General features: G+C 46.1%; 4 protein-coding genes and 2 long non-coding RNA genes across 14 annotated transcripts; 2 read left to right on the top strand and 4 right to left on the bottom strand.

Moving 5' to 3' along the window:
• The first annotated feature begins 8108 nt into the window (after window positions 1-8108).
• LOC106866200 lies at window positions 8109-9025 on the top strand. 2 transcript variants are annotated; one of them, XR_001406150.2, is made up of 3 exons: window positions 8109-8311; window positions 8422-8788; window positions 8910-9025. It is a non-coding gene; the product is annotated as an uncharacterized LOC106866200 (long non-coding RNA). The 2 variants fall into 2 exon arrangements; XR_002963632.1 differs by having other exon boundaries at window positions 8411-8788.
• On the bottom strand, window positions 8773-13799 carry LOC100838165 (polycomb group protein FIE2). Of its 5 annotated transcripts, none has more exons than XM_024459699.1 (15): window positions 13366-13799; window positions 12164-12347; window positions 11947-12070; window positions 11736-11801; window positions 11519-11641; window positions 11047-11127; window positions 10873-10965; window positions 10618-10693; window positions 10456-10535; window positions 10270-10341; window positions 9988-10050; window positions 9764-9860; window positions 9364-9427; window positions 9197-9256; window positions 8773-9015 (listed from the first exon to the last, which is right to left on the bottom strand). In XM_024459699.1, exons 2-15 carry the CDS (start codon window positions 12259-12261, stop codon window positions 8904-8906), a joined length of 1209 nt encoding a protein of 402 aa, XP_024315467.1. In that variant the 5' UTR covers window positions 12262-12347; window positions 13366-13799; the 3' UTR covers window positions 8773-8903. The 5 variants fall into 5 exon arrangements, with proteins under 5 accessions (XP_024315467.1, XP_024315466.1, XP_024315465.1 ...); XM_024459698.1 differs by having other exon boundaries at window positions 12164-12338; XM_024459697.1 differs by having other exon boundaries at window positions 12164-13543; window positions 13619-13799.
• Window positions 13800-14801: 1002 nt separating this feature from the next.
• On the bottom strand, window positions 14802-16184 carry LOC100844557 (probable aquaporin TIP4-3). Its single transcript, XM_003565962.4, has one exon. It carries the CDS (start codon window positions 15775-15777, stop codon window positions 15013-15015), a length of 765 nt encoding a protein of 254 aa, XP_003566010.1. The 5' UTR covers window positions 15778-16184; the 3' UTR covers window positions 14802-15012.
• Window positions 16185-17156: 972 nt separating this feature from the next.
• On the bottom strand, window positions 17157-22877 carry LOC100837554 (activating signal cointegrator 1 complex subunit 1). Of its 3 annotated transcripts, none has more exons than XM_014899053.2 (14): window positions 22685-22847; window positions 22403-22466; window positions 21923-22064; window positions 20877-21073; window positions 20681-20718; window positions 20509-20588; window positions 20335-20402; window positions 19634-19901; window positions 18956-19068; window positions 18814-18879; window positions 18406-18496; window positions 18171-18238; window positions 17682-17719; window positions 17157-17592 (listed from the first exon to the last, which is right to left on the bottom strand). In XM_014899053.2, the coding sequence occupies exons 1-14, from the start codon at window positions 22708-22710 to the stop codon at window positions 17406-17408; spliced, it is 1446 nt and encodes a 481-aa protein (XP_014754539.1). In that variant the 5' UTR covers window positions 22711-22847; the 3' UTR covers window positions 17157-17405. The 3 variants fall into 3 exon arrangements, with proteins under 3 accessions (XP_014754539.1, XP_024315457.1, XP_024315456.1); XM_024459689.1 differs by having other exon boundaries at window positions 21923-22057; window positions 22685-22763; XM_024459688.1 differs by lacking the exon at window positions 22403-22466 and having other exon boundaries at window positions 22685-22877.
• A 41-nt stretch (window positions 22878-22918) lies between these two features.
• LOC100837246 (VAN3-binding protein-like) lies at window positions 22919-26736 on the bottom strand. Of its 2 annotated transcripts, none has more exons than XM_024459690.1 (5): window positions 26631-26736; window positions 24413-25409; window positions 23529-23578; window positions 23381-23438; window positions 22919-23297 (listed from the first exon to the last, which is right to left on the bottom strand). In XM_024459690.1, exons 2-5 carry the CDS (start codon window positions 25374-25376, stop codon window positions 23083-23085), a joined length of 1287 nt encoding a protein of 428 aa, XP_024315458.1. In that variant the 5' UTR covers window positions 25377-25409; window positions 26631-26736; the 3' UTR covers window positions 22919-23082. The 2 variants fall into 2 exon arrangements, with proteins under 2 accessions (XP_024315458.1, XP_003565526.1); XM_003565478.4 differs by lacking the exon at window positions 26631-26736 and adding an exon at window positions 25478-25620 and having other exon boundaries at window positions 24413-25379.
• On the top strand, window positions 25271-27426 carry LOC104582524. The gene is made up of 2 exons (XR_730274.3): window positions 25271-25409; window positions 25511-27426. It is a non-coding gene; the product is annotated as an uncharacterized LOC104582524 (long non-coding RNA).
• Window positions 27427-27849: the final 423 nt, after the last annotated feature.

Below are 27849 nucleotides of genomic sequence, written 5' to 3'. Positions count from 1 at the left end.
TAACTGCCCCCATGACATAAAAATATCAAATCAGTTTATTCTTTATTAATCCATTTTTCCCCGAAGATATTCTTTATTAATCCATGCCGGTTAGGCTCCAAAATTAACTATTTTCCCATGGCCGCGGACGGACTCAATCGCTTTAGCTGAAAAGGTAAATGCAAAATGAAAAATACACGCCCACACCTGCCCTCTGAATCGGCCGGGCTAGTTGAATTAGCACTTCGGTTTTTTAGGAGTTCATACTAGCAGACCAGTAGCAGTTCATACGTGGAGTACTTGCCAATAATTTGCTTGCCCACGCACGGGTCGGCTGCGTTGTCGGTCCCTGGCATTTTCTACACATCAGAACGCCCCAGGTTGCCAATGGCGTCGCCGGGCGCCAACTGCTGCTCCCCGTCATCACGAGCAATTTATCGTATCCTAAGACATCCTTGATGTCTGGAATAAGGTTCTGGCTACCTACAGATAAGAATTACGGGAACAGACCTGTAGGGCCAGTAGCCAGCGCTAACAAGAAAATGCTGGCATTCGCAGGTATTCAGAAATTCAAATGGCAATTTCCGGCATTTTAAATAATTACCCAAAGAATTCAAACTGGTATGAAATTCAAATGAGAATGCACACTCCTTGCGCATTTTTAAAACCACTAATGGCTGCACAATGAGTTTCTTACAACGTCAGCTCAGCAATGTGCAAGTACTATGCAAAAGACAAAAAAGAACTCTTCCATGCATGCATGAATTTCGTGGCAAAGATTGGAATTATTGTGGTCAGGACGAAAATAAAACTGGCTACTTGGCTTGCTGTCGCAAGGCTCGTCTGCGTTGTCGGTCCCTGGCGAGAGGTGGGACATCAGAGCGCGCCGGGCAGCCAATGGCAGCCACGAGCGCCAACTGCTGCTTCCTGCTTCCACGAGCAGTTTAGCATATCCTGACAGTTTCCTTGGACCTTGGATGGATTAAAAAGAACAGCGAGAGGTGATGTATATTGCTAACTACTACTGTAGTGTGTATTTGTATGTGGCATTATTGAAACGAAATGTCTCGACCACGGATGCAGTATAGGGTTGAGTTGACGATCAGCCGGGGCGCGTCGCTCTCCGCCGGGAAGGGGAAATATGGTTAAGCGGCGACGACCTTGGCCGGCATGTTAAGAGTCGTCCCTCACACTCACCTTCTCCGTCTGTGAGACCCGTCATGATTACGTAGGTTTGGACTTCTTACTGCACGACTTGCTAGCTAGCCACAGCGCACAACTACTTAACAGCGTGGGTTGAAGCCTAGGAGGGATTTCAGGACAGTAAAAGTAAAACTGACCACAATCCTAACCCTCTCAAGTCACCTGCATTTTTGACTGTCGGATCTACGAAAGAGAACGGGAGCTTAGTGATCGTGAGACACGCTTAGGGCACTTTGTACAATTATTTCTTTCTATCTAATCGAACGACGGAATCAACCGACTTTTTCATAAAAAAAATATGTGAGACACGCTTTTGTTCTGAAATATAAGCGTGCAACTTTTGTTGTTGTCAAACTTTCTAAAATTTAATCAAACTTGTGGCAAATAATATCAACATATACGGTGTCAGTCAAAATCGCTAGATCTATCGTGATATATATATTCATAGTATATTGGTTTGTGATAGTAGATATTAATATCTTTCGATATAAGCTTGGTCAAGTTTTATAAAGTTTGATAGTTAAAAAAGCATATATGTCTTATATTTTGGAAGAGATAAAGTATAAAGTAAAGTGTTGTTTGCTTGATATAAGAGTGATAACTTAGGAAGGAATTGTGCATGAGAGTTGAGAGTTCAACTCTCACCATTAGGATGGGAATTGACTTCTATAGAACATCTCACCCTTTCCATCCTGACTTCCGTTATCTTTTCTAGGCTAATCTCTTGTGATTTTCCAGCAACCAGATAGGGAATAGATTTCATCTTAAGTTTTTTTTTTGAGGAAAAGACAGTCGATCTCCGTCATTCGATTAGAAGGAATAGAACTGTACAAAGAGTTCTAAGGTGGAACTCAGAGAAACAGAAGAGAGAAAAGGAAAGAAAAGAAAGGAAAAGAAAAAGAAGGAACAAAAGCCTAATCTCCCGGATCAGAGGAACACGCTCTAAGCCGGCTACGAATGTCCTCCCAAATCAAGTGCGCCACCTGAAGCGCGGGCAAGACCGCGTTCCGGAACACACGCCGATTCCTTTCCTTCCAAACACCCCACCACGCATAAAGGAGCCTGTCGCTCATCGCGCGCCTCTCGGCGAGGGGTTTGCCGCGGATTAGGGAGTCCCAGTAAGCATCAATTGAAGGTGGTGATGTGGGGGCCGGCAAGTCGTCATTGCTCCAGAGCTTGATGAGGTTCCACACCTCGGTCGTGAAGGAGCATTCGCGGAAGAGGTGGGCGATCGTCTCCGGATGGGCCTGACAAAGGGAGCAAATCGGAGAGTGTGGCCAACCCCTGGTGGCCAGATTGTCCGTCGTGAGGATCTTCCCATGCAGAACCATCCAGGCAAAGAACTTGATCTTCGGTTCCGCGTGGGCCTTCCAGATCTTGGCCGTCGCAAAAGGGGGGATCGAGCCGACGAATCGCGCCTTGTAGGCCGACGCGGCCGAGTAGGAACCCGAGGAGGACCAACGCCAGGAGATAGTATCCGCCGCATCCGTGAGATTCACCCCAGCGATGAGGCCCCAAAGGTCGACGAAGTCGGAGAGCTCCTGAGATGTGGCAATGCGTTGAAGGGAGCGGATCCAATTGTTGCTCTATAGCTCTTTCTGAACCGAACGTTGCTTTTGTTGGGGAACGCGGTATGCTACGCTAGCACAAAATAAAATTTCTACCGCTTTCGCCCGGATCAATGCTGTAGATAATGGATCACGAGATTACCACTAGACGCACAGACCCGAAGCGGAAGTAGAGTCGATGTAGCGCGTCGATGCCGAGTAGTCGAACAGCCTGCTCCTCCTCGCCGATCCCACGAACAGTTTGTCCAAGCGCCGCAGGTGCAGCGCCTCCGAGGTATCCACACGTACAGGGAGGAACTCCGTGCGGCGGACTGCTAGATCTGATCGCAAGGCTTTGGGCGTGGAGGTGTGACGGCCGAGTCTAACTCACGTCTGGACTGGTGTAACCCTAGACGGGTTGGTCTCCTCCGCTTATATAGACGTCCCTAGTGGGCTCAACACTTGAGGCCCGTTAGGAGTCTAAGCCCGATACGGGTTGAATCCGATCCAACTCGGTTCCCACCCCTTAAGCGTGTGACCCTTCAGGTTTGCAGTCAGTCGGACATGACTACGAGCTCGGATTGTGGGCCCGAGTAACACCTTACTCGTCCACTGGCACCGACTCAAGTCGATAGTTGGTAGCGGCGCCTAGCAGCACGTGCCAACTCTCAAGTAACCACAAGGTATATTGACGAACCATACAATGTGTCATATGCAACATTCCTTTTGCCTCACGATATGTGTGTCGAGCTCAAGGCGAGTGCTTGTCATCCTTGTGGATAGCTCGACTCTCTTCTCGTTCCTGTGATACAGATTCCCGAACGGGTTAACACTTAACCCAAGTCGCATGGCCATGCTTTCCGAATCTGATCACTCGAGAGAGCCCAGAGATATCTCTCCGAACAGGAAGGGCAAATCCCATCTTGATCAACCATGACTCGCAGCATGCTTCTCAGCAAACCCGAAAGCTACCTTTATAACCACCTAGTTACGGAGTAGCGTTTGGCAACCCCTAAGTAGGCCGATTCACATTTCAAGCTCATGCGATGACCTCAGGTCTAGAACTGGCATATACATCGTAATTGAGACTAACAAATGACAGGCATCTCGTTATGTCTCAGTGCGGGTCTGTCCGACTCAACAATCTCATTGTCGAGTCCATGCTATCAGTCGGCAACACCTTGCCCTATGACTTGTGAAACATAGTCATCATACTGATTCACATTGCTAGTCTAGGTTATGTGTCCGCATAACCTCAATGACCAGGGACCATTAGAACAATCATCATAGAATACATACTCTCACAAACAAATCACGTATTTATTGATACATATCAGTGATGATGTTCAAGGACAATAACAATAACTCATGAATACATAGGAAATAACATCATCACATGATTACCTCTAGGGCATATCTCCAACAGCTTTCTGGTGGCGATGGCATAGAGCCGAGGCCATCTAGCACTGGCGATGGCGCCATCGGGCAGCCAAGGATCATGCCAGAAGAGGGTCTTGGCACCATCGCCCAGCTGGATCCAAGTGGAGGCCCGGAAGAGATCCATGTCCGCCGACGTGCAGGGAGACGAGAGGCCAATCCAAGGCCTACCTGGGTCGGCCCAAGAGAACCAAGGCCAGCGAAGCCTTAGTGCCTGATCGAACTTGGCGAGGTCAGGGATTCCCAAACCACCGAGGGATAGCGGCCTGCAGACAGTACTCCAGTTGACCAGCGAGAGTGAGGAAGGCGCCTGCCCTGGCCTCTCCTGCCTCATCCAAATGAAGGTGCGCATCAGTTTGTTTATTTGCTTGAGGACGCCCAGGGGAATGGAGAACGCCGTGAGATGGTAGGTGACCATCGACGCAAGCACTGACTTGGCCGGTGTCACCCGGCTTGCACGAGTGAAATGCCTACCCTTCCAGCCCGCGAGCCGGGAGCCGATCTTGTCGATGAGGGGCTGGAAAGCCACCGCCTTGAGCCTAGCCGAGTGAAGGGGAAGCCCGGGATACTTGCAGGGGAAGAGTTCCCTGCTTGGCCGAGAAAGCATGCAGAGCGTCAAGGGCCTGCGCCTCGGAGCACCCGATTGGGAAGAGCTCAGATTTATCCAAGTTGGTCCTGAGGCCAGAGGCGTCTCCGAAGAGCCGCAACAGCCTATTGATGGCAGCGAGATCATCGGCTTCAGGGCAAGTGAAGATTCCGGCATCGTCCACGTAGAGGGAGACCTGTACACGCACATGGCCATCCCAAAAGGGATGGAGGATTCCCAAATCGGCAGCTCTCCTCAGAATGTGGTGGAGGGGATCGATGGCCAGGATGAACAGCATCGGGGAGAAGGGTCCCCCTGCCGAAGACCGCGGGCGTGCTGTATACAGGGGCCAGGGATCCCATTAAGGAGGATTCGGGAGGAGGCCGAAGAGAGGAGCATACACACCCATTGGCGCCATTTGGGCTCAAAGCCCAACACACCGAGTAGCTCCAGCAGGAAGGGCCAAGACACCGAGTCGAAAGCCTTGGAGATACCAAGCTTGAGGAAGCAGCCCGCCTCCCCCTTCTTCTGCATATCCCGGATGATCCCTTGAACAAGGACGAAATTGTCGTGAATACACCGCTTCTTGACGAAGGCCGACTGGTTGACAGACACAATTGATGGAAGAAGAGGAGCGAGCCGACGGGACATGAGCTTGGAGAAGATTTTCGCGAGGCTATGAATTAGGCTAATAGGCCTATAATCCCCAATGCCTAGGGACACCTCTTTCTTAGGCAGCAGGATCACATTGGCGGAGTTGATCAGACCCAAGATGCACCCACCGGAGTCGGCCATCCCGTCGATGGCGAGCTTGAGATCGTCCTTGATGGTCTCCCAGCAAGCCCGGAAGAAGCTGCCGATGAAGCCGTCCGGCCCAGGCGCCTTCTCGGCTGGGAGATCGAAGATGGCCGCCACACACTAAACCAAGGATTGAGACTAAATTGTCTAATACCATAACAAACTACCTCTAAACTCTCATTACCCTTTTCTGATGTTGACATATGTAAGCACATAAAGAATACTCAGTAATGGTTTAGAATCCAAACCACTGCTAACTCAATCCAATAGCAAACTCTACGGCACCAAACCAACCAACCCAATCCAAAAATCATGCCTAGGCATCCAGATTACATCCTGATCAAACCAAACCAGCAGTTTAATGGAATGGTTTCTTCTTAATGGGAAAATTTCATAGATAATGTATCAATACATGACAGCATATCATGAATAACAGGCCATTTTTACAAAAATATCTCAAGAAGAAAGCGACGGAAGAATGATACTCCAGTCTAAAGTTATCGCGATGTGATCGATACTGAATTACATAAAGGCATCGTATCCTGTGCATCTGGCAACTCCGTGCATCCCTGCATCCACTGCATATCCACCGGACAATCCACATCCAACGCCAGGGATACCATACATGGTAAATTTACAAGTAAACGCCCGCAGCCACTGCATTAATCATGTTAATTTGTCAAACACCCCTCCGCTAGCTGCAAGTCTCCTAATTCCAACCAGCGTACTAGTTTCCCCCATCCTCTGCTTCGACGATCCTCGACATGGTGGCCAACAACAGCGACTTGCTTGTTGTCCTGGAGGTACCCAGTCTCAAATCACCTCTGACTCGATGAGCAGTGAAGCCTTGCTAGCCTCGACGATGGATGTTGAGGAAGGGCCGGCGAGCAGGGACCAAGAGCAGCGGATGCTGTCAATTTTTCTCGATGGCGGAGCCAGTGGGCCGGGGACAAGATCAAGACTTAGCCAATATGAGCAGTCATTCGGCTAATGCAGGCATCAATAAATCAAGGATACGTTTAATCACCTTCAACCCTTTGCATCTGAATTGATTCTTTGCTAAATTTGACGGCATGTAGAGGATCGTCGGAATGCGTGATCGTACAAGGGATTGGCATATGCCACAAACTGATGCTCGGTGGGAAGAAGCAAAATAGTTCTATCAGTTTTGGAAGCTTGCAGTATCACCATGTCCTTGTTTACCAGTGAAGGAAAGAAACTCTGGAACATGAGCAGCACATATAACTTCCCTTTTTCTTTTGCAGTGAACTACTCCCTCACTAAAACCACGACAAGTATTTAGAAACAGAGTGAGTACAATGTAGCCTGATTAGTTATTAGTCATGGTCTTTGTTTTATTTGCTGAACGAAATGGCATTTTAATGCAAGCAGTGGCAGAAGCTTGCACATAAGAGAATTTTTCCATAGCATTAAAGAGCATTCAGAAATCTCTGAATCGCAACAACTAGCACCTGAAAGAACTTTATGTGCTAACAACTTTGTTAGTGAGCTCATTGATTCATCAGTTCGAGATGGCTAGCACCTGTAGCACGTATCAAGTAAATTACAGGAACACCTCAAAGTAGAGCGGCACGTCAGAAGTACATTCAGCAACCAGAACAAGGCAAAACAAAATTAATTTGTTTCTGAAATTTCCATTCCCCAACCCATTCACTAACTACATAGCAGTCACATTGTAAAGCTACGTCTAGGTACACAAACCCGAAAAGGAGAATTGTAGTCCACCGTAGGAGATCAAATCTGGGCAGGGGCCAGGAGCACAACCAAGAAGAAGAATCGCACATGTACAAAGGGATGTGATGGTCGTCGTCGCCAGAATAGCATGCTGAGAGTTAGCAAACCTCCGTCTCCATGATTCTCTGCGGGTCTCCGTCGACGGGATCGTCCGGCAGACCACCAACGCGGGTCACCGCCGCAGCCGGTATCATCGAGATGTGGTCAACTGACTCTGGAACATGGTCCGGCACTCCGGCCGCTGCCTCCAGACATGCAGACGGACACTGCACGTCGCTGCTGTTGGCCACCGTGCCGAGGATCGTCGGAGCAGTGGAGGGATGGGGAAACTCGCACGCTGGTTGGAATTAGGAGACTTGCGGCCATCGGAGGGGTGTTTGACAAATTAACATGATTAACACAGTGGCTGCGGGCGTTTACTTGCAACTTTACCATGTATGGTATCCCTGGCGTTGGATGTGAATTGTCCGGTGGAGATGCAATGAATGCAGGGATGCACGGAGTATGCCAGATTACGACGCCTTACATAAATGGACTTATTCCCTCCAGGGAAGCGGCTGATGGCCAGGCCGAGCCATGAACATCCCCTCGTTCACGAGCCCAGCAAGCGACCCAGTGGACCCAGTGACGCAGCCCAATCTCCGGTGACAAGCGCGGGCCTGAACGAGGGCGCCGGGTTTGGGCTGTTAATTAAGCAATTTTCTATGGGCCAGGGTGATCCCGGTGGATCGGTCCGCGATCCTGCGCCGCCCCGCAAAGGACGCATACGCAGTTGCAGATGCCGCCGTCACCCCTAAAAAAAAAATGCAGATGCCGCCGTCGCCCGCTCCGGAACTCCGGAAGTATTAACCGGAACCGGAGATTTCACCTGGAGAGCTGGAGAGCTGGAGAGCTGGCCGCGGTGAAACAAGGGGAGCTCCGCAACGGCACCTCCTCCAAAAAGGAGAACGACGCCCAAGCGCTGCATGCTCTCGCCGGCTCCGGCCAATGGAGACGCAGGCCACAGGTATATAAATTGACAGAGAGACGTTAGTTTTTTTTTTCATGAACATGTTAATAAGATCCCGTTTGGAACATACGGTTTTTTTAACTCCAATTTCCGCAGAGATAAAAAAGGCTTCGTGATAATTTTCCTCAAAAGTTCTTGGGAAAATAAATCTATGTGTTGCAAACGGGCCATGGAGACAGCATGCAAGTATGCAACCGGCCACAGAGAAACCAGTACTAGAATCATGCATTTTTTTTCATTCAAGCATCAGGATCATGCAGATTTTACTACATGGCCTTTTCCTATTTTTCTCTCTCACAAAAAGGTGTTTCTTTTGGTTTTGGGTACCTCTTACTAGTTAGTAGTAGTACCAGTTTAACCAGGAAAGCAAGGCAGCAACAGGTGCAGTTCAGAAATCCAGGCAGCTTCAGTGATGCTATAGAGGATTAATTAATGAGGATGCTGGATGCGCAACCAAATCATGATAAACCAAAGGTACCAACAATTATTTAAGTTTAGTTCCATCACAGTACATGATATAGGCAACATCCTAACTTGAAAGATCAAAGAAAATCGTTCAGTTCAATAATTATTATGTTGTTTAATTCCATCACAGGCGAGACAGTGTTGTGTTTTTTTGCTGCTTCAACATTTCGTAAACCGAGGGACGCACTTTGTCCCAGCGGTATATGCTGCCGTCTTGGGAGCAGGCAAGGATCATGCTGAAGAAGGCAAAAAAGAAGTGTGTCACTGTTCTGATGTATCCAAGGCCAAAATCAGATTTAAGGAAGAAATAAAAGGTGCTTCTGCTCATTACTACACACAGGAGAAGCTATGTCCATCAGAATAGAAGAATCTTAAAACATGGTAGAGTGATCATGGAGACCAGGATGTGGTAAGTACCTTCCATCAAACGACATTGCAGTATGTCTTATTATCTCTTTACATTGACGGTTACTCAGCCTGGAAATTACGAGAGTGTTCAGATGCAGAAGTATAAGAGTTAGTACCTAGCACCACCACCACATGCAGAGGATGAGAGTAGCTCAACTAGTTGGGGATAAACTTACTCAGCAACTAGAACAGGTGGGCTCGCTTGTACTTCCCAGACATAGATTTTGCCTTCACGGTTGCCTGTTTAACCAAGCAAACGATTAACCACAAGAATTTTATTTTATTTTTTAAATTATTTAGATCAAAACACATTTATGTAGATGAATTGGTCTTACACAGAAAAAATGGCAGAATATTGTAGAAAACAATTATATAAATATGGCTATCTTCAGAAACTTAGCATGTACAGAATTTATAAGATAATGATAAATTCAATAAAAAATACTCCCTCCGATCCTAAATTCTTGTCGTGGTTTTAGTACAAATTTGAACGAAAACCATGACAAGAATTTAGGATCAGAGGGAATAACTTACAGAAATAATTCATCAGCAAACAGTGTTAATAGCAAATTTTACCTATTGCTAAGTGACTGAAGTGAAAATCACATGAGAATTTGACAAACAAAATGTCAGAGTTTGGCACAGGGTACTTCTGAAGGACATTGATGATACTCTGCGTATGAAAAGAGAATTGTATTGCTTGAGAGGAAGGCATATCATATTGTCAGGGTCACTGAGAAAAAAGTAACTCAATTTCATAATGTGCTAAGGACTATAATTCTGTAGAAGTTAAATTATACCAGCTCGATAGGATTTTCGCCATTTATTTTTGGCTGCCACAGCACAATTTCATTATCAACACCCTGCAAGATCAAGGCAGTACATGTCAGCTGCTTTATAATCCTTCACAAAGTAACCAAATGAGCATTAGCAAAAACATGTGGTAACCACACTCAGTACATGTCAGCCCATGTATGATATTAGTTCCAGGTATATTCTGAAAATTTGCACAATAGCATATACATATTCTAACATTGTATTTGCACCAACTAGTAGTATATTTTAAAGAATGTGAATTTTACCTTTGATAGGATGAAATCACCAAGCCACCTAGTACAGTCTACGAAGTGAGAATGCACCACAGCACTCATGAGCTGTAAGGAGATAATCGGGTTTATATGATGTCAGGGGGGGGGGGGGGGGGGGGAGGGGGTTAAGAAATACGAGTACTTTGGAACGAATTCAAAGACAACGGGTACTTAAGATACCGGCAACTGGACATATTTTGTAGGAAATTTTGATGGAAGGTCAGCCCATGTAAAGGATTTCTCAACATATGGCCAAAATTCTATGACAACATTAACAAATTGTGTCAGTGATAGGCAGTAAGCAGATGTATATAGGAAGCTACATTGAAATGGTTCACTAACCTTTCATTGACCAGATTTTAATAGTGTTATCCATGCCACAACTGGCAATGTGGTGCATATCATAAGGGTGGAAGTCCTGCAGCCAAAATGTGATGATCAACGCTTTTCTTCCTAATATGATGTAATTATGATGAAGGTCAACTGTAGTAGAGCTAATTGTAAGGTAATATCAGAAGCTACGAGATGGCTATATTCAGGGCACTGTCAAGTAAGTAATAATGAATGAGGTCACGCTAGAAGGCAGAAGCAACTTACCACACTCAATACTGCATTCTGGTGACCTGCTAATCCAGCAAAAATCAAAATGCAGATCCCTGTGTGGACATTCCATAGCCTAACTGATTCGTCCTATACAATGTCATATGAGTTGCATCAGAAAATGAAAAATAAGGGTATATCCATCTTCACACCAGATTATTATCTGCCAACCTTGCTTGCAGAAATGATGAGTGAAGGATTCCGTGGATGTGTTCTTATCTCATATATAGAACCACCATGGCCAACCAAAGTCTGCAAAATTGTGTCGGCAGAAATAAGAAACTCATACCAATCTTTAATCCTTAGTTTAGGATCATGAATAACTGGTAAGCCCATTTCATGAGTATCTCACAAGAATAGATCTACTAGGCTATAAATATTTTCACCAAGCTAGACGTACTAAAGCATTACTCTGTGGAAGACAAATACAGTTTAGTAGCTACAAAATAAGAACAGACACACCATTTCTTGATCATAGCAACTTTCCAAATGTCCTTCACAAACCAACATTTATCTAATATGCAATTCTGCAATTATTTTTAGGAAGGACATCAACTAAGCAGCTCAATCATAGACTAATGCTCAATGAGACTTGATCCAGGTACACAACAATAACAAAGTAGAATTTTAGCACTATTTGGACCTTGAGTAACTTCCCGGTACCGCAATTGATGACTTGAATGATCCCATTGTTTCCTGCTGCTACTAGTAGCGGTGATCCGACAAGGTCAGCAGCCCAACTCAGAGTGAAGAATTCCTCATCCTTCTGAAACGAGATGTAGAATTCACCGCATAAGAGAAAATACACTGTCAAACTGATATAAGAAATTGAAGACAATAAAGATTCCAACGGGGCTTACATCTTCATCATTGTATGCTTGCAGAAGAGCCAAGTTACCGTCCGGGAGGCCACGATAAATTGTCACCTGCAAGATATATGATCAATTTCCACCAAATTGCAACTTTTGATCAGATATAATTGAAAACCTGTTGCGCATTTCGTATTTTCCCCCCTAAAACTACATCTGAAGAGCAAAGCTCGAGTGAGTGAGTAATTTGAACAGCGCTTACGCGGTTGGTGCCGACTGTGGCGAAGACGTTGTAGTAACGGCTATCTATGAAGTTGAAACTGATGGCGTAGAGCGGGTAATTCCCCTCGGTGTGCTTCATGCGGAGCTTGTACTCCTGTTGGTGGCTAGGTGGGAAAAGGGGTATTTTCTTAAAATGGAATTAGAAGAAGACCAAGATGCCTCTAGGTCAAAAGAGGAAAGTGGGGAGGGAGGAGCACCTTGAGTTCCGCCGCGGAGGACCCATGGTGGTAGACCCTTTGCACGGGACCCACCAAGGCGCTCTTCGCACCATGCTCTCGCCACCGCGTGCATCCATCTGCAGCCGCTCCAGATCCAGAATTTGGATGGGATCTGGATCTCGGCGGGGGAGGGTGGGAGGAGGAGATAAATGCCCTGTAAACACTATGTGAGCGTTATCAACTAGGGGGCCGCGTGGCGTATATTAATAGTGTTGAATGGTAATTGGGCTGAAGCCCATCTTCTATTGGCCCATATGGTAATTGTGTCTTTGTTGGTGGGAAGTTAGTATCATGGAGAAGCAAAAAGCAAGCGGTTCTGTCCAGATCAACAGCAGAAGCTGAATATAGAGCAATGTCTCAAGGACTAAGTGAGGTGTTGTGGGTAAGAAATCTGTTGAGTGAGTTGAAGGTATTGAAGAATGGCTGTCCAAATGTGTGGTGTGACAATAAGTCAGCAACAGAACGAAACATGTGGAAATTGATAGATTCTTCATCAAAGAAAAGTTAGATGCTGGGATTATCCAGATAGAACATGTGAGCACATGACAGCAGATTGCAGATTGCTTAACAAAAGGATTGGGGACTAGAGAGTGCAATCTAGCTTGTGACAAGATGGGAATGATGAGATTTTTTTCTTTGAGAGAAGGAATGACAGATATCTATCACCCCTCTTGAGGGGGAGTGTTGAATGGTAATTGGGCGGAAGCCCATCTTCTATTGGTCCATATGACCCAACAGGTCTTGTACCTATCCTGCCCTAGAAGAGGCAGTCGTGTGCCCCCCGTGGAGTCGAGCTGCCAGAGAGAGAAGAGCAGCAAGCTGCTGTGCAGGTTAGCCACCTCTCTCAGCCTTCAAATAGGTTGAACAAATTATAACAACACCATTACCACTTGCAGTCTGCGTTAACCACAATTTGGTTAGGGAGGCTAATCATATCTCTACTGAAGTCGGTTTCAACAATATAGAAGAGATAGGAAGATAGGCACGTTTAACATCCCCCTCAAGCACAACTTGTCCAAGTTAAGATTACGTCTAACCACTGGAACGTTAGTGAAACTATCTGCAACTTGATCTTCAAAAGTGATGAACCAAATATCCAAAACTTTCTGAGCTACTCATTCACGAACAAAGTGATAATCCACCTCTGTATGTTACGTCCTTCCATGAAAGATGGAATTCACCTGAAAGATATGTAGCTCCAATTTGTCACACCAAAGACATGGTCACCAAGCAAGGTTTGTACCCAAATAACTTTAGCTGTTGCATTTGCCAACGCCTTATATTCTGCTTCAGTGCTGGATCTAGACATTGTGGCCTGCTTGTGTGCATTCCAGGATATTAAATTGGACCCTACAAACGCTGCAAACTTCTTATCAATCGACGATCATCAGAGAAGGCATTTTTTCAACATGGAATCTTCAACAGCATACCTACCCATATTTGCTCGGAATACCCAAAATCTGTCAATATGGGTATTTTGCCCAAAAACAAACTACAATAGCATACCCATATTTGTTGGATCTCCATATTTTTTTTGGTAGGGTATCGGGGGCTAAACTATGGGCTTCTACCCAGAGAAGACCCAAAACGCTGCGGGAACCCAACCGCCTGAAACTTCACCTCCGATTCATCCCTTGTCCACTGCCCGCCGCCGGAATTCGCCTCGACGCCGGCGATGGAGCCCGCCGGCAACCTCCCAACTGCACCTGACGCTCCTCTTCTTCCCCCGACACCACCGCTGCCCCCGCCAGCCTCGTGACGTGCGCTGCTCGAAGCCGAAGGTCCAGCCATGGCGCGTGATGGCTTTGTTGCCGCCGTCGTTGCCCACTCCGTCCCCCGCCGCCGCAGCTCCGCGCCGCTCGACCCCGCTCCACTGCGACCTCCGCCACGGTCCCGCACCGCCGCGGCCCAGCGCCTGCCGCCGCAGCCCAGCCCCCCTCCTGCCCACGCCCTCCCCGCGGTCCAGTGCCACCACGGGCGCCCAGGCGCCCAGTCGCTGCCGCCGCAGCCCAGCCCGCTCCGCACCCCCGCCGGTCTTCCTCCGCTGCCACTCCTCCTCTTCCCGACAACGGTGCCGCCCTAGGAGACGCCGAGCTGTAGCCCCCGCGAGCGGAGCGCCGCCGCGCGACACTGACGTCACCCTCCCGCGCGCCATCTCCTGCTCTGGCGCCGATTTGGATCGAGGAGGGCCTCCGCTGCTAGCTACTTGGGATACGACAGGGAGAAAGGAGAGGGGTATTTGAAAAAGGGAAAAAAAGAAGAAAACATCGAATAAGAATATTCTCTTATGGGTATTTAATTTTGGGTATGCTATGATAGTTGGACACACGTTGGTTAGTCAAATTTTCTCTTTCTCCTACAGTTTTTGGTACGCCAAATATAGATATGCTGTTGGAAATGCTCTTAACGATATAAATTGTCGTTTCCTTTTTTTGCATGCGAGATACAAATTGCTATCAGCGCTGTTAGAAATGCTTGAATCTTACTCCCTGCTTTTCACAAAGATTGACGTATTTTGTTTCGTTAAAACAAGTTTTTGATCAAAAATTACTCTATTAACATGTAACTTATATGATACGAAACCATGACTTTTAGAAAGAACTTTTAAAGAGGAATCTATTAATATAATTTCATGTATGAAAAACACATATCAATAGAGTTTTCATTGGTTAAAGCATTGTCAAATAAAATACGTCAACGAGAAATGGATGGAGCATGTACTACGGAGCACCCAGCAACAAACATACTTACACAAATAACTTCTCAAAAGATCGAATTATTTTTATTTTCTAAAGTTTTCGAACTATTTTCCCCAGGGAATTTAAACATCAGAACTCCGCGTCGTCTGTTGGAAGCTGCTGATGGCCTGGCCGGACCATGAACACCCCGTCGTAAACAAGCCCAGCAAGCAGCCCACCGATCATCGGGCCGACCCAGTAGACCCAGTGCCCAGCCCACTCTCCCGTCACCAGCGCAGGCCCAAACGAGCGCGCCGGGTTCATGGACGCGCCAGAGAACGGCCCACCAGCCAGCGCGTTGGCGCCGACGACGAGGCCCACGAGGAGCGGGCCGAGGTTCCCCACGGTGCGGGCCGGGTCGACGACGGTGGCGTAGACGGCGAAGAGGAGCGAGAAGGTGAGCGTGGCCTCCCACAGCAGCCCCTGCGCGGCGCCCACGCCGGCGGCCAGCGCGTGCACGGGGATTGGTGGAGCGCCGGCGCCGGAGCCGGAGAGGAAGGAGAGGAGGAGGCAGGCGAGGGAGGAGCCGAGCAGCTGGGCAGGCACGTAGAGGGCGGAGCGGAAGAGCGTGATGTGGCCGCCGGCCGCCAGGCCCAGCGTGACGGCCGGGTTGATGTGGCCGCCGGAGACGTGGAGGCCCGCCGAGACCATCACGGCCACCGCCATCGCGTGGGCCGAAGCCACCGCCGTCAGGCCCATGATCGTGTCCGCGCCGCCGCCCAGCTTCCCGGCGGCCATGGCGGAGGCGACGCCGGAGAAGACGAAGAGGAAGGTGAGCACGGCCTCGGCGAGCACGGCGCGGGCGCAGCCGGGCTCGGCTGCCTCGCGGAGGTGCCCGAGAGCAAGCTTCGCCATGTGGATGGATGGATGGATGCCTAGCTCGCCGCCCTTGGCGTGGCTGATCAGTCCTCGCAGGCTGGTTACACGTACGCGGAAATTATGATGAGCCCTTGGCGTGGCTGATCAGTGTAGGAGCTGACGGTTGTATATAAGGCCGTATGGGAGATGGGAGATGATGGAATTGCTGATGCAGGCGTCATAACGGGGGACGATTAATTGCCAGCTGGGGGTGTCACACGACAAGCACGGGCTGCACGCACACACTTGAATTTGGAAATCTTCATTCGGAAAGCAAATCTTCACGTACCATGTTATGTTAGGAGCTAAGCTGAAAAATGAAAATGGAATCAGTTTTCGTTTTAGGGTGGACACGCAAATAAGTAGCTTTGCACTGCTGAGGCCACGATCCGGCCGGGTAACAAAGAGGGCTATGCCTGAGTACAAGAATACAAAATGGAAGTTATTGTCGAGCGCACCAAGTCTAGACTCATATTGTGCTCACTGATTTAAGGGATTGGTTGTTGCGTAATACAACGTACAGCGCTGTCATTCTGTTTGGTAAATCAGATTATAATCTACTCCCTAGTAACAAAGTTCTAAAAGGACCGAAACAAAAACACTACGTTTATCTCGATGATGGCCGGCGTTATGTCATCATGTGGTTTCGGGTCTTGAAAGAAGTAAAATAAGTAGTGAGCGGACGAGCCATCTTCATCTCAAGATTACATCCCTGTGGCTGTGGTGATTGATACGGACTAGGGTAGCAGCACCTGCAGTGTTTGTGTGTGGCACAGGAAGTGGAAAGCAACAGCAGCAATAAGATCCATCAGAAAGGCGCTTTCTCGCCGGCGGCATAATTTAGCTCTGGCGCAGTGCCAAAGTGGGTTTCAACTCCGTCACAACACGCCTGACATGAGCTTGTCTTCCACTTTGGGTTGAAGTGAGGCACCAGCGGCATTTGCTGTGGTCGCGATCGATCGGACCGGACGGCCACCAGCTTCAATTGACAGGTAAGTATATTGTAAATAGTTGCCAGTATTTTTATTTTTATTTGAGAGAGAGAACGATAATTGGCAGGAAGATTGGCGGATAAATGCACGGACTCAACACCGCGTATTTAGGTTTGCAGTGTTCACTCACGTAACCGACGCACCATATCCTCCGGATTTGGACAGAAATTTTGGGAAGAACCAGAGCTGCTTTTCGCACGCACTTTCACCCTTGGCTATTTGTGAGACAGGAAGCACAAGACCGACAAAAGGAATCGAAACTGATTGAACAGAGAACAAAAGATCTCTATAACTATAACCAGTAGGCCGGTGGTCTCAGAACTTCATCAACGTCACATAGGATTGAAGGTCTACGACTACAAGAGAAATTGACAACAGTTCACATTCAGAAATAAACGAGACACAGATTGATACAAGATCTGGAAAGTGCAGAGAACTAGCGATGGCACATCCACCAGCTCTCAGCATGCATGATGTTCAGGACAACAGAAGCAGACCACACGGCAAAAACCAACAAAGACTCCATGACAGAACACTAACATCATACGAGTCCTAAGGGAGATTGATAGACTTTAGGTGCTAGTAGTTTTGCATACAGCATTAATTGTGTCGAAACACACGGAATGACAGAACTCACTTTGTTTGTGTCGCCTCGGGCAAGGGAATCGAGGAACAGCAATGGTAGTATCCACTCTCGTCGAACTTGAACCTCTGTGAAAGGTGCACTGCAGGAATGGGATATTCGCCCCATTCATGTTCCCCGTATTGTCTGAATATATTCCGAGCATCGATCGAGTCGTTTCTTCGATCCCGTTTCTTGCTGTGGTGAAACAATGCAAACGAGGTAAGATAACTGAACATGGAAAGAAAAGCACATTACAATGCAGGAAAATGGTTTGTTGCTTTCACCTCTTCCTGTGGCGCACATTCATTATGGTTGCGTGCAACTGCATTGGCGAAAGAAGGCAAAATTAGCACCAGATGACACGGAAAATTCCCATGATTAAATTTACACAGTATTGGATTTAATCATTGAAAACAATATAAATCAACGACTTTTAGAAAACAGAAATGCAACAAAATGGTAACTGCATTAAGCATAGCGTTTATCCCACAATAGTCAAACTGACTCGCAGAATAGAAGTGTCTGCTGGATTTGATCAGGATGGAGCATCTTAGGGGCAAAAGACAAACGAATAATCGGTATGCCACACGATGTCATATATGTAGGGCTAGAGTTTGTAAAACAAAAAATCCTATCTGCAATTTATGTATGCTTTCGTAGACAAAACCACCGTCTAAATCTATATAACTGATCGTTAGCTTGGCCAAAACAATATGTCGCTGTAAAGTGTCAAGTAAATAGGAAGTAACCCCACATTGTACAGCAGTACTCACCCTCAATTCTTGTCTGGCATCCCTTTCAAGAACTAGGCCTGATTTGACGAAGGCTTCAGTTATTACCTCTGATAAAGTGTAAGTAAAGAAGCAACATCATAGAAAGTTGGCTTAATTCTATCGTAGGAATAAACGAATATTGACAATGATAGGAGAGGCACAAACTGCTTCAAAGGAATTCAGGCTGGCAGTGCTTACATATTGCTTATTAGCTATAAAAAAATCTAAAGGATACTGCAAGCATGTACAAGGCGCCCTTCTCCACCGACTTCCAGTACTGGAGCATATACGACCCGGGCCCTAGCTGGTGAGCCTTTCATGCATGTCTGGAATGTAATATAATGTGAATACCCAGAAAGCCATGCAGCAATATCCAAAATTTTCTTTTTAATTATAAAAAATTATTGCACCAGACAATCAACCTTCCTCGCAAAATAAATAAATCAACTTCTCCATTTGGTAAAACCATAAAAAAGAATACTGTGAAGGAGGTCTCTAGAAAGTAAAAAAGAAATGGTCTATTCTTTGACTCAAATTTTATTCGTACAACACTCCAACCAGTCATGTCTAAAGGAGCTTCTGATACGGATATAAATGGGAAATACTTAATTATAACAGCTTTCCAACTCTAAAGAAAACTTACCAGACCCCTAAGTTGTATGGATACAGGTCGGTTTTCCAAAGCTTCATTTACTTGGGAAGATATTGACTGCATTGAAAGGCTTTGAATTAAATTCCTTGCTATCATCAGCTAATAAAATCATATCTTCCTGAAATGGCAATACCTGGAGGACATCAGAAGCCTGAGCTAAACGATCCTTGTTCCACAACTTCAACATAAGAACCGTCAGGTGAAACGTTTTCGGCTTAATGAATATTGACTTGTCAATGCCGAACTCTGCAGGTAATAAATAATAGCAGTTCAATGCCTGAATGGAACAGAAGTTTTGCAATTTTGAAATGTATAGGGCAATAGTTAACACGCAGCATGCAGTGTGGCATGCCAAGGAGTACAAAAAAATCATCAGACAAAAACATTACATGAGACAACGATTTAACTAACACAACATCACATATCTACATGTTGCTTTCTTCATAAACACAATGACCCTCTATATTAGTAGTTTAGTACCCCTCCGATCCTAAATTCTTGCCGTGGTGATCGGAGGGAGTAAGTTATAATTAACTAGAAAAAGATATGGCTATATATGGCTATATGAATGCCTTCCTTTGCTTGGTTCCACAATTTCATAATCCAAACTTGCAGCACATTCATATAATTTTCATGATATACATAGGCCCTTAGAAATTTTAAGTCATTCTTCTTCACTCAGCAAATGATGTTATACGCATTTCATTGACTGTTCCTACTGATCAAGAGGATAAGTTGATGGTATTTACTGTAGAGAACTCCAAGAACAAACATGAGGTATTTGAAAAAAGAAATCAGTAAAGCTTTAGACCTGGTTGGGAGCCCCTATTATCCCTTTTCACCATGATAGACTTCTCTTCTTGGACTAGCAGCTTGGTCGAAACACTAGGGCTCTCTACTTCATCAGTTTCATCCACAGAACCTTCGCTTAAGCTTTCATCTTTATCACTATCTACATTAAATGAAGACGCCCCGAGGATTGACCTCTGGAAGTTATTCAGCTTCTCAACAAGATCTGGGTGGATTGCTAACGGAAGAGAAACAAAATGGGAGTAATCCAGCATTGGACTTTGAACAGCCTGAAACATAGTACAAAGTTTAGCAGTACAGAGTGATTAATAACCAAAGTATCATACTACTTAAGAAGGTAGATACATTCATCTGTACAACCACCAGATGGACACAGTCTCATTACAAGGCTGGTATCAGCAAGAGTCTGCCACTACGGTTAACAAGTCTGCCACTACTGTTAAAGCGGGGATCTTAGGGCCAATCCAACGATCTAAATGTAATAAATAGGGCAAGGAACAAAACATGCGGTGGCAGAGCGCAGATAGCTTTGAGTTGTGCAGTGGGCACAGTGTCATGAACCTCGTGAAAATGGTTAGTAAAACCAAACTAAGACCAATTAAGGTACTTCAACAGTCCAGCACCAAATATAAACATATATAATGATTCAGTGAACTAAACAAATGTACAGTAATCATATGTTGGAGCAGTGTCGATATCTACCTCCTCAAGGACCTTTGCAATTCTTTCTGATGCTTTTCTAATACTTTCAGCATTTTGGCCTTCGAGGACTGAATTTTCCATGCAGTATCATAAAGTAACTTCTTAGCTCTGGAAATAACTAGCAGCTTACAACATTGAACATATTTTCAGAAAGGAAAGATGGGGATATTTTACCAACAAGTGTTTCCTCCTTAGAAGATGGAAAGATAATTTTAACTCCAGTCTCCTGTTCAATCTGCTTCTGGATAGATCCACTACAAACCAAAGAATCAAATTACACTAACAGATAAAGGCCAAGCATTATCCCCATCTATGAATGGTAAATTTGACATAATAAGATCAATACCCCTTTCCTTTCAGAAAACGCATAAGAGGAACATCAACCTGGAAAAGAACAACTGAATCCATGAATACTTCAAGATAATGCTTACCTATCAAGCTTGAAGGGGAAGAAAGAGGTTGGTTGAAAAACAATATGATGAAATCAATCTGTCTGGCATATGGCATACCTCAACAGAAGAGGAATAGTTTTATCTAATTACCTCCACAGTGTCTTTTATAACTACTTTAGTTCCACTGGAACCAAAAGTTGAACTATTTTCTGATGATGAAGCATTATTGGTGGTTACTTCAATAACAACATTAGTAGTTGTTTCATCCGAGACCAAATTCTCACTATCAGTGACGGAAGTCTCCAACACTTGCTTCATTCCAGAACTGGATATCTCATCAAGGTCAGCTGCATCATGTGAAAATATAAGGCCATTCTAAAATGTCACCACAACTCCGTAAACACACAAGTAAAATGAAAAAGAGAGAGATTGAATTAAGAAGGTAAGAATAAGTCTTCAGGGGATTACTTCCGAAGCTTTGTGCATCAATTCAAAGTTACTGGTGGCTTCAAATTACAAATGCCAGGGGGATCACACAAATCTAAGAGACTTCTATTCTACCAAGCTTACCAAAGGGTTCAGCTCCTAAACTGGTGTCTTTAACAAGTCACTCATCTGGCTAGCATGTATGCAATGTCGCACTGTTCTTCAAGAATGCTGGTTATTTGCATGCAAAATAAAAATGTTCATATCTTTTTTTTGCTTTAACCTAAAACTCTATGCTCGACAGCCTTTGCGAAGGCATAATTCATGAGGAAAGAGGCCCATCGGCCCATAGCTTAGGACTATGAAATACATTGAAAAACAATGGACATTATTTCGACATGAAAATGTACCGAATCACTGTTTTATGCATGACAATACACCATATTCATAGAAGTTCTGGAAGATTTATTTAACTGGTTCCCCCCCTCTAGGACATGTCACCTAGCATGCAACATTTCTCTAGTTCTTGCACAAATATTCCTAAAGTTGGACCGTAAAAATTCTAGAATCAATTGCGCACCTCGTCCAGTACAAGAAAACAAGCGAGTTTTAAAATGTACACCTTTCAAGTTCAGTACATTTTTGAAAGGGCAGATTTATGAGATGAAGACTTGAATAGACAGATTGAAATGATTTGCATTATAATGCATGACAAACCTTCAGTCATGGTGTGAAATAAAACGGCAGGTAGCAAATTGGGCCGGCCATACCTTTCTGGGGAGATGCTTCTGTTGAGACTGGCCTCCATCTCTGCACAGGTGAATTTGTTTTCCTGTGTTTTGCCGCATTACCGGAAACACCCTGTGCGCGTTCCATCGCAAACGAGTGCAAATTATTTTGGCCAACTGAACCCTACCAGTCAAAGCAGCACATGAGACATTTTTTTGTATGTAGGATGGAAAGTAGAAGCAGATGACCACAGTTTTGTTTTTGACAATACAAGGAACCAAAATTCATCAGGGGCAAATGCTTTCCACCACTCAATTTTGCTGGTCCAGCAATCTAATAACTGTCCTAGTGGTTGCATCTTGCCCAGCTGAAATCCTCAAATATTCTCCTCTCAAATAGCAACTTGCCATGGATCAAAACAGAAGAAAGTCTTACAACAGAACCGTAAATTCATCACAGAAGCGTAACGGCGAGAGGGAGAATGATTTGGGGCCATTGGAAGGAAGCAAAGCACCACCAACCTGCAGGTAGCGGAGGAGCGGGGAGCCAGCGGCGCACAGAGGCCTTCGAGCGAGCCGGCTAAACCTAGCAAGCAAGAAAAGGTGGGCGGAGTAAAATATCAGGATTCCGAAATTCCGCGGAAGATGCGCGCGAGTAAATTTTGGTCCTCGTGGAGTGGGCCGCTGGGCGCCGCCGGCGACCAGAAGTCCAGAACGATTCGGCTCCCCGCCCCCTCTCGTGTTTTGGTTCGCAGAGGGAAAGAAGGCAAAGGCGATTTTTATTGCAATCAGGTCTAGTAGTACCTCAAGAGGGAGCTGTGCGCGAACATGCCACGAGGGAGAAGGAGAGGCAGGGGCTCGCTCGTTGAAATGATGTGCGGCGGCGGCGGCGGCCGGCTGGCAACTAGTGCTCCCAAATCCCAATGAAGCGAGAGCGCTCGATTCTGAAAAACAGAGTGTCCCCCTGCCACAGCGCACCTCAGCCGGGTCCTTGCTCCAGCTTCGGATCAGAGGAAAGCAAACTGGACTCACAAAACGTTCGCAAGAATACAGGGTTGATTACTCGCATCCGGAGCTCAAACCACACCCGCTCCAGTGAACCAAACTAAATCACACACATATATACACATGCAAATGTCACGAGAACCAGAACACTGATTCTCTCTGACGCTACTACTGATTTGCGGACATTGTGTGTTTAATTACAAGGCGATGTTCATGCTGTTGTCGCGGCGGCTGAGCATCTCCGTGATGCCCTGCGCCCACCTGCGCTGCTCGCGCTTGCTCCTGCACTCGAACTCGATCACCCTCTCCTCCGTCCTTACCCCGAAGTAGCCTCTCCTCGCAAGGCCCATCCCGTCGTCGACCTCCCTGCCTGCCCACGCCGCCACCTCCGCCCGGACGTCCAGCACCACACCTGAAATTTGCAACAAACCAGCTTTAGTCATTTCTTGTTGGACTGGAGCAGTAACAGACGTGTTAGAGGAGCAAGTACAGTACATTTCTTGGTCTTGATGAACGTGCCGGCCATGTGCGCGCTCTTCATCTTCATGATCACCTGCAGATTATTAGTTTGGATGGTGATTAGCTTCATATCACCTTCGATGTTTGTGGACTGATTCGGATCGGACGGCTATGTTCTTCGTACCTGGAAGTTGGTGTCTATGTACACCGTGACAAGCTTCCAGTGTAGTATACCTGCAATGCGCGTGCGCGAACAGAATGAAATCCCCCACGTTTCGAAGAAGAGTAATCATATTAAACCTTGACCTACTTGATCTAATAGATAAGTCTGAAATGGATCTTGACTTTTTAATCCCTGAAATCAGCACATGTTCTTGTTAATCTTGTCTAATCTCATCCTTGGGGAATCAAAAACCGTTCTGGGAAAATGAGATTGCTGACATATCAGTTAAACTTTGGAATTTGTTGACTAATTCAGTTCAGCTTATTACTAGGAGTTATGTAATATTATTTACAATTTTGCATATGCATGCGGCAATTTGATCACGTCTCGTGTTAATTGAGCAATTAATTATCTGTTCTATAATAGCCGGTCTTTGACCATTTATCTTGTTTTACTTGGACACTTTGATGCTTTACCTTTTCCTATTTTAACTCTATTTTTCATTTTCCGAGCAGGTGTGAAATGACACATATACCCGTCTGCTTGCGTGCGCGCGTAGCTGTATCCCGTATGGACGCCTTCGTGTGCGTGGCATTGAAGAAAATAAATGCATCTAATTTTTTTTCTAACTTTCTACTAAAATTATCACAATCTAAGTTATCGTCTAGTTTAATGGGGTTTTCGATAAAAATACTGAGATTTGTTTATCTTGTCAGCAATCCTGCTCTTCCAAAACGAAATTTGATTTCCGAAGGTCGGGATTGAAGGGGATTAATAAGAATAGGGTTCTGATTTGGGGAACTGAGAAGTCGGGGTTTATCTCCGACTTGGTGTATGGTTTAGAATGGAATTTATTTAGAATACGCACAGGGTACTCGGCAGAGCAGAGCACCAATGCACCATACCTTGTCTTGTGCGCTTGAGCAGCTCGCCGCCTCTGGAGACGAAGACGAGCGGCGACACGTCCCTCTCCGACGCCGCCGACCTGCCGCCGTCTCCTCCGGGCAGAGCGGCGCCCTGGATCTCCCTGTGGAGCCTGGCCCTGAGCATGGCGGCCCCGCGCAGCGCCGTGGCCGCGCCGGCCGTGAGCGCCATGACGTCGCCGCTGGTCTGCGCGTTCACAGCGGAGCCGACGGAGGCCACGATCTGCTCGTGGCTGGCCCCGATCGCCTGCGCCATCTCCACGCAGTGCGACGCCACCAGCGCCGCCGCCGACGCGATCGCCGCCGCCGTCTTCGCGTTATTGGCCGCCGGATTAGGCGGATCCGAGGGCGGGGAGGAGGAGGAGGAGAATACGGCGCCGGCGACGAGCGCGGCGACGGCGGCGGCGACCCCGGCCACGGAGGTCGCGGCGTAGGCCTGCGCGTTGCGGGACCGGGCCTCGGCGCGCTTCTTCTCCTTCTGCTCCTTCATCCACGCCCCCATCGTCGTCGTCTTCCCCCCTCCTCTCCCCCCCGCTCGGAGAAGCTGCGCGTCCATGGTGGCACTGGTGGCAGCCCTGGGAGAGAACGGCGGGCTCGTTTCAGGCGGTGGCCTCTGCTCTTTACCTAGGGCAGCACACGGGACGGCGGCGTCGGGGATGTCGTCGTCGCAGACGGCGGCGCCCTTGCTGCTGAGGACCTTGAGCGCCTTGGAGATCTCCGCGGCCGACAGGCTCCAGGACCGAGCGAGGAACTCCATCGTCTCCGTCGGGGTCTCCGGCGCCCGCACCGTCTTCGCCGCCGGAGGAGGAGCCCACGTCTCGGCCGGGCCGCCTTCTTCCTCGATGCCCTCCAGCCTCTGGGTTAGCTGCCCATTGTTGCTCTTCTCCTCCTCCTCCTGCTGCTGCTGCTGCTGCTGGTGGTCGTGATCAAGGCATTCATCCTCCATTGTCTGACAGGAAACAATGGGTTAATGTCAGTGGTAAGAAACTAAACAAACTCTGAACATTTTTTAACCTTGACAGGACTTTAATGATGTCAGTATCTAACCGGAAACTTTTGTTTTCGATAATCACGGCTTAGAAGCACATGAACACACGGTTGACAGAGATCGACAGGTAGTGTTGAGGCTGAGCTTGATGCTAGGATAAAGCTTAGTTAGCAGCAACTTGTATACATGATCTTGTATGGTTACTGTCATAAGCAACTCAGAGTTCAGACAAGTACACGGGGATGACACTGTCAAGCTTGTCCTATATATGTAAGCTCCGGAAAAGACAAGGTAGGAAGTGGTGTTAATTAACTGTGCTTACGGCTCATGCTCTTAGTGGGTGCTAAATAAAGTCTCCACAAAAGAGCTCAAAATGTTGCTTTTGGCAGCACTTAGTAGATTAGAGCATCTTTTGGTAGTGTGCTCTACTGCGGAGCCAGGGTGTGTCCTTGATGCCTTTGGTTTGTGAGCTCACGCACGTCTTGTTTTTGTTCCTACATGAATGTTTTAGCAGAATAGGTAGCTAAGGTAGGCTTGTGAGTCACCAGCTTGTTGGCAGAACATTTCTGCTGGTCATGCTGCATTTAATTTACAAGGAAATTGCTAGGTCAAGTGATTTCTTCATCGTCACTCTTGAGTCAAAGAAATTCCTTTCTTGATAGTATTTGTGCTCAATTTGTAGCATTAGCCTATGAGCTACTTTGCATGGGACTTCAAATAAAAGTAATTCCCATCAAATCAACATAATGATATTTTTTTAGTTTTTGTCAATAATAACTACTCTCTCCTATCCATAACAAGTGTCTTGGATTTAGTACAAATTTAGTATGTCAAACACCCAATTATTTTTTGAGGTGTGACCAAATAGTTTCTATCACATACTCTATGTTTTCGGTTCATGCGAGATTTTCAACATGTCATGACATACGGTTTATACTATTTTTATCTTAAGCATTTCTGCATTTTTCTCTGGCCCTTACGATGGCCTATGTCATACTATCTCATTTCCAGTATACAAGGCATATCTTCAAAATCTTCAAATCTCAACATACAAGGTTAATTTTTCCTCCCGCCTACTCTTATCCCAAACCACCCAATGCATTCTCTAGTATGCTTTTGACTAGCCAATTCATGAAGAAAAAAAAATACTGTAGTTAATACACAAGATTTAATACTTGATGTGTCATTATATTAGGCCTTTCTTGGTTACAGACTTACAGGGATTTTGGAGATGGATCTTATATAGTAGAAGGTAAAAGAGGCAGTAGTAATTTAAAAGGTAATTGGTCATGATCTCCCAACTCCGAGTCAGAGGTGGGTCGTAAGTTACTGAATCCATGCAGATCATTGTCGGCAAGGAGAAAAATGATTAAAACAAGGAGATTAACTAATGAAGCATAACTTAGTGGATCTTTTCAGGACAGATTTATAATTGGGCGATGATACCAATCCTTGCCCGTGACCAGAAGCATTGGGGGCAACAGAGAAAATAAAGTTCAGCAGGTTAGTGTCCATGATATCGAGGTATATGCGGAGCAGGATCATATAGGAGTTTGGCAACAGAGATATCTTTTGGCTTGACAATGCACATTTCCCATTCAGTTCAGCGGGTAATCTTACAGGAGGGTCTACAAGTTCAGAATCTGTAGCATTTCGATCTTTCAGCAAACATGCAAGAGTTGGAGCTTTACCTCCTGTCTTCCTTGTTCGGATACTATTTCTTGATGTTCCCAAGAAATAATGGAAAGAAGGTTCATGATTGGGTGCTTAAGAAAAGACCCTTTTCTGGTCAGAGAAAATGATTCCACCTGCAATCCGGGTTTCCCGTCGTCCGTGCGAAAGTATTCTTCTCCACGAACGGATAGAACGAGCCCTGGATTCCTTGTTCTTTTAACAGAGAAGATTAGGCGTCCAATTTGAATGTTCAGATCAGAGATGTGGTAACCAATGTAATTTAGCGATCATATAAATATTTATTTGTAACTAGAAAAGGCAGTGGATTGATGTCGTTTTTCAGAGGGGGCAGGAGCTTTCAGTAAAAACTCGGCAAATCTGCTGCAAGGGAAGATGCAAGGATGTCTGGGCTAAAAAGTGCTACTCCCGCTGTTCGTAAATGCAAGATGTTGTATTTTGTGTAAGTCTAAGTCGGACCAAGTTTATAAAAAAATCTATCGACATATACAACTCTATTAGTCAGGGGCGGAGCCAGCATACTAGGATTGGGTTGAGATGAACCGAATAAAATTTCCAAACCTTCATTTGATTAGCCTATATCATGTTTATTTAGAAAAGATTACACCGTAAACAATAGAGTTGAACCAAATGAATTCTTGCTCTAGCTTCGCCACTGCTATCAGTTTTATTAAATCCATTATTATGATATATATATATATCTCCATAGTAACTTATTTGATATTGTAGATATAATATA

This window comes from Brachypodium distachyon, chromosome 2 (assembly GCF_000005505.3).
Source record: "Brachypodium distachyon strain Bd21 chromosome 2, Brachypodium_distachyon_v3.0, whole genome shotgun sequence".
NCBI lineage: Eukaryota > Viridiplantae > Streptophyta > Magnoliopsida > Poales > Poaceae > Brachypodium > Brachypodium distachyon.
The sequence above is the reverse complement of the archived record's forward strand: the minus strand, read 5'-3'. Positions and strand labels throughout refer to the sequence as shown.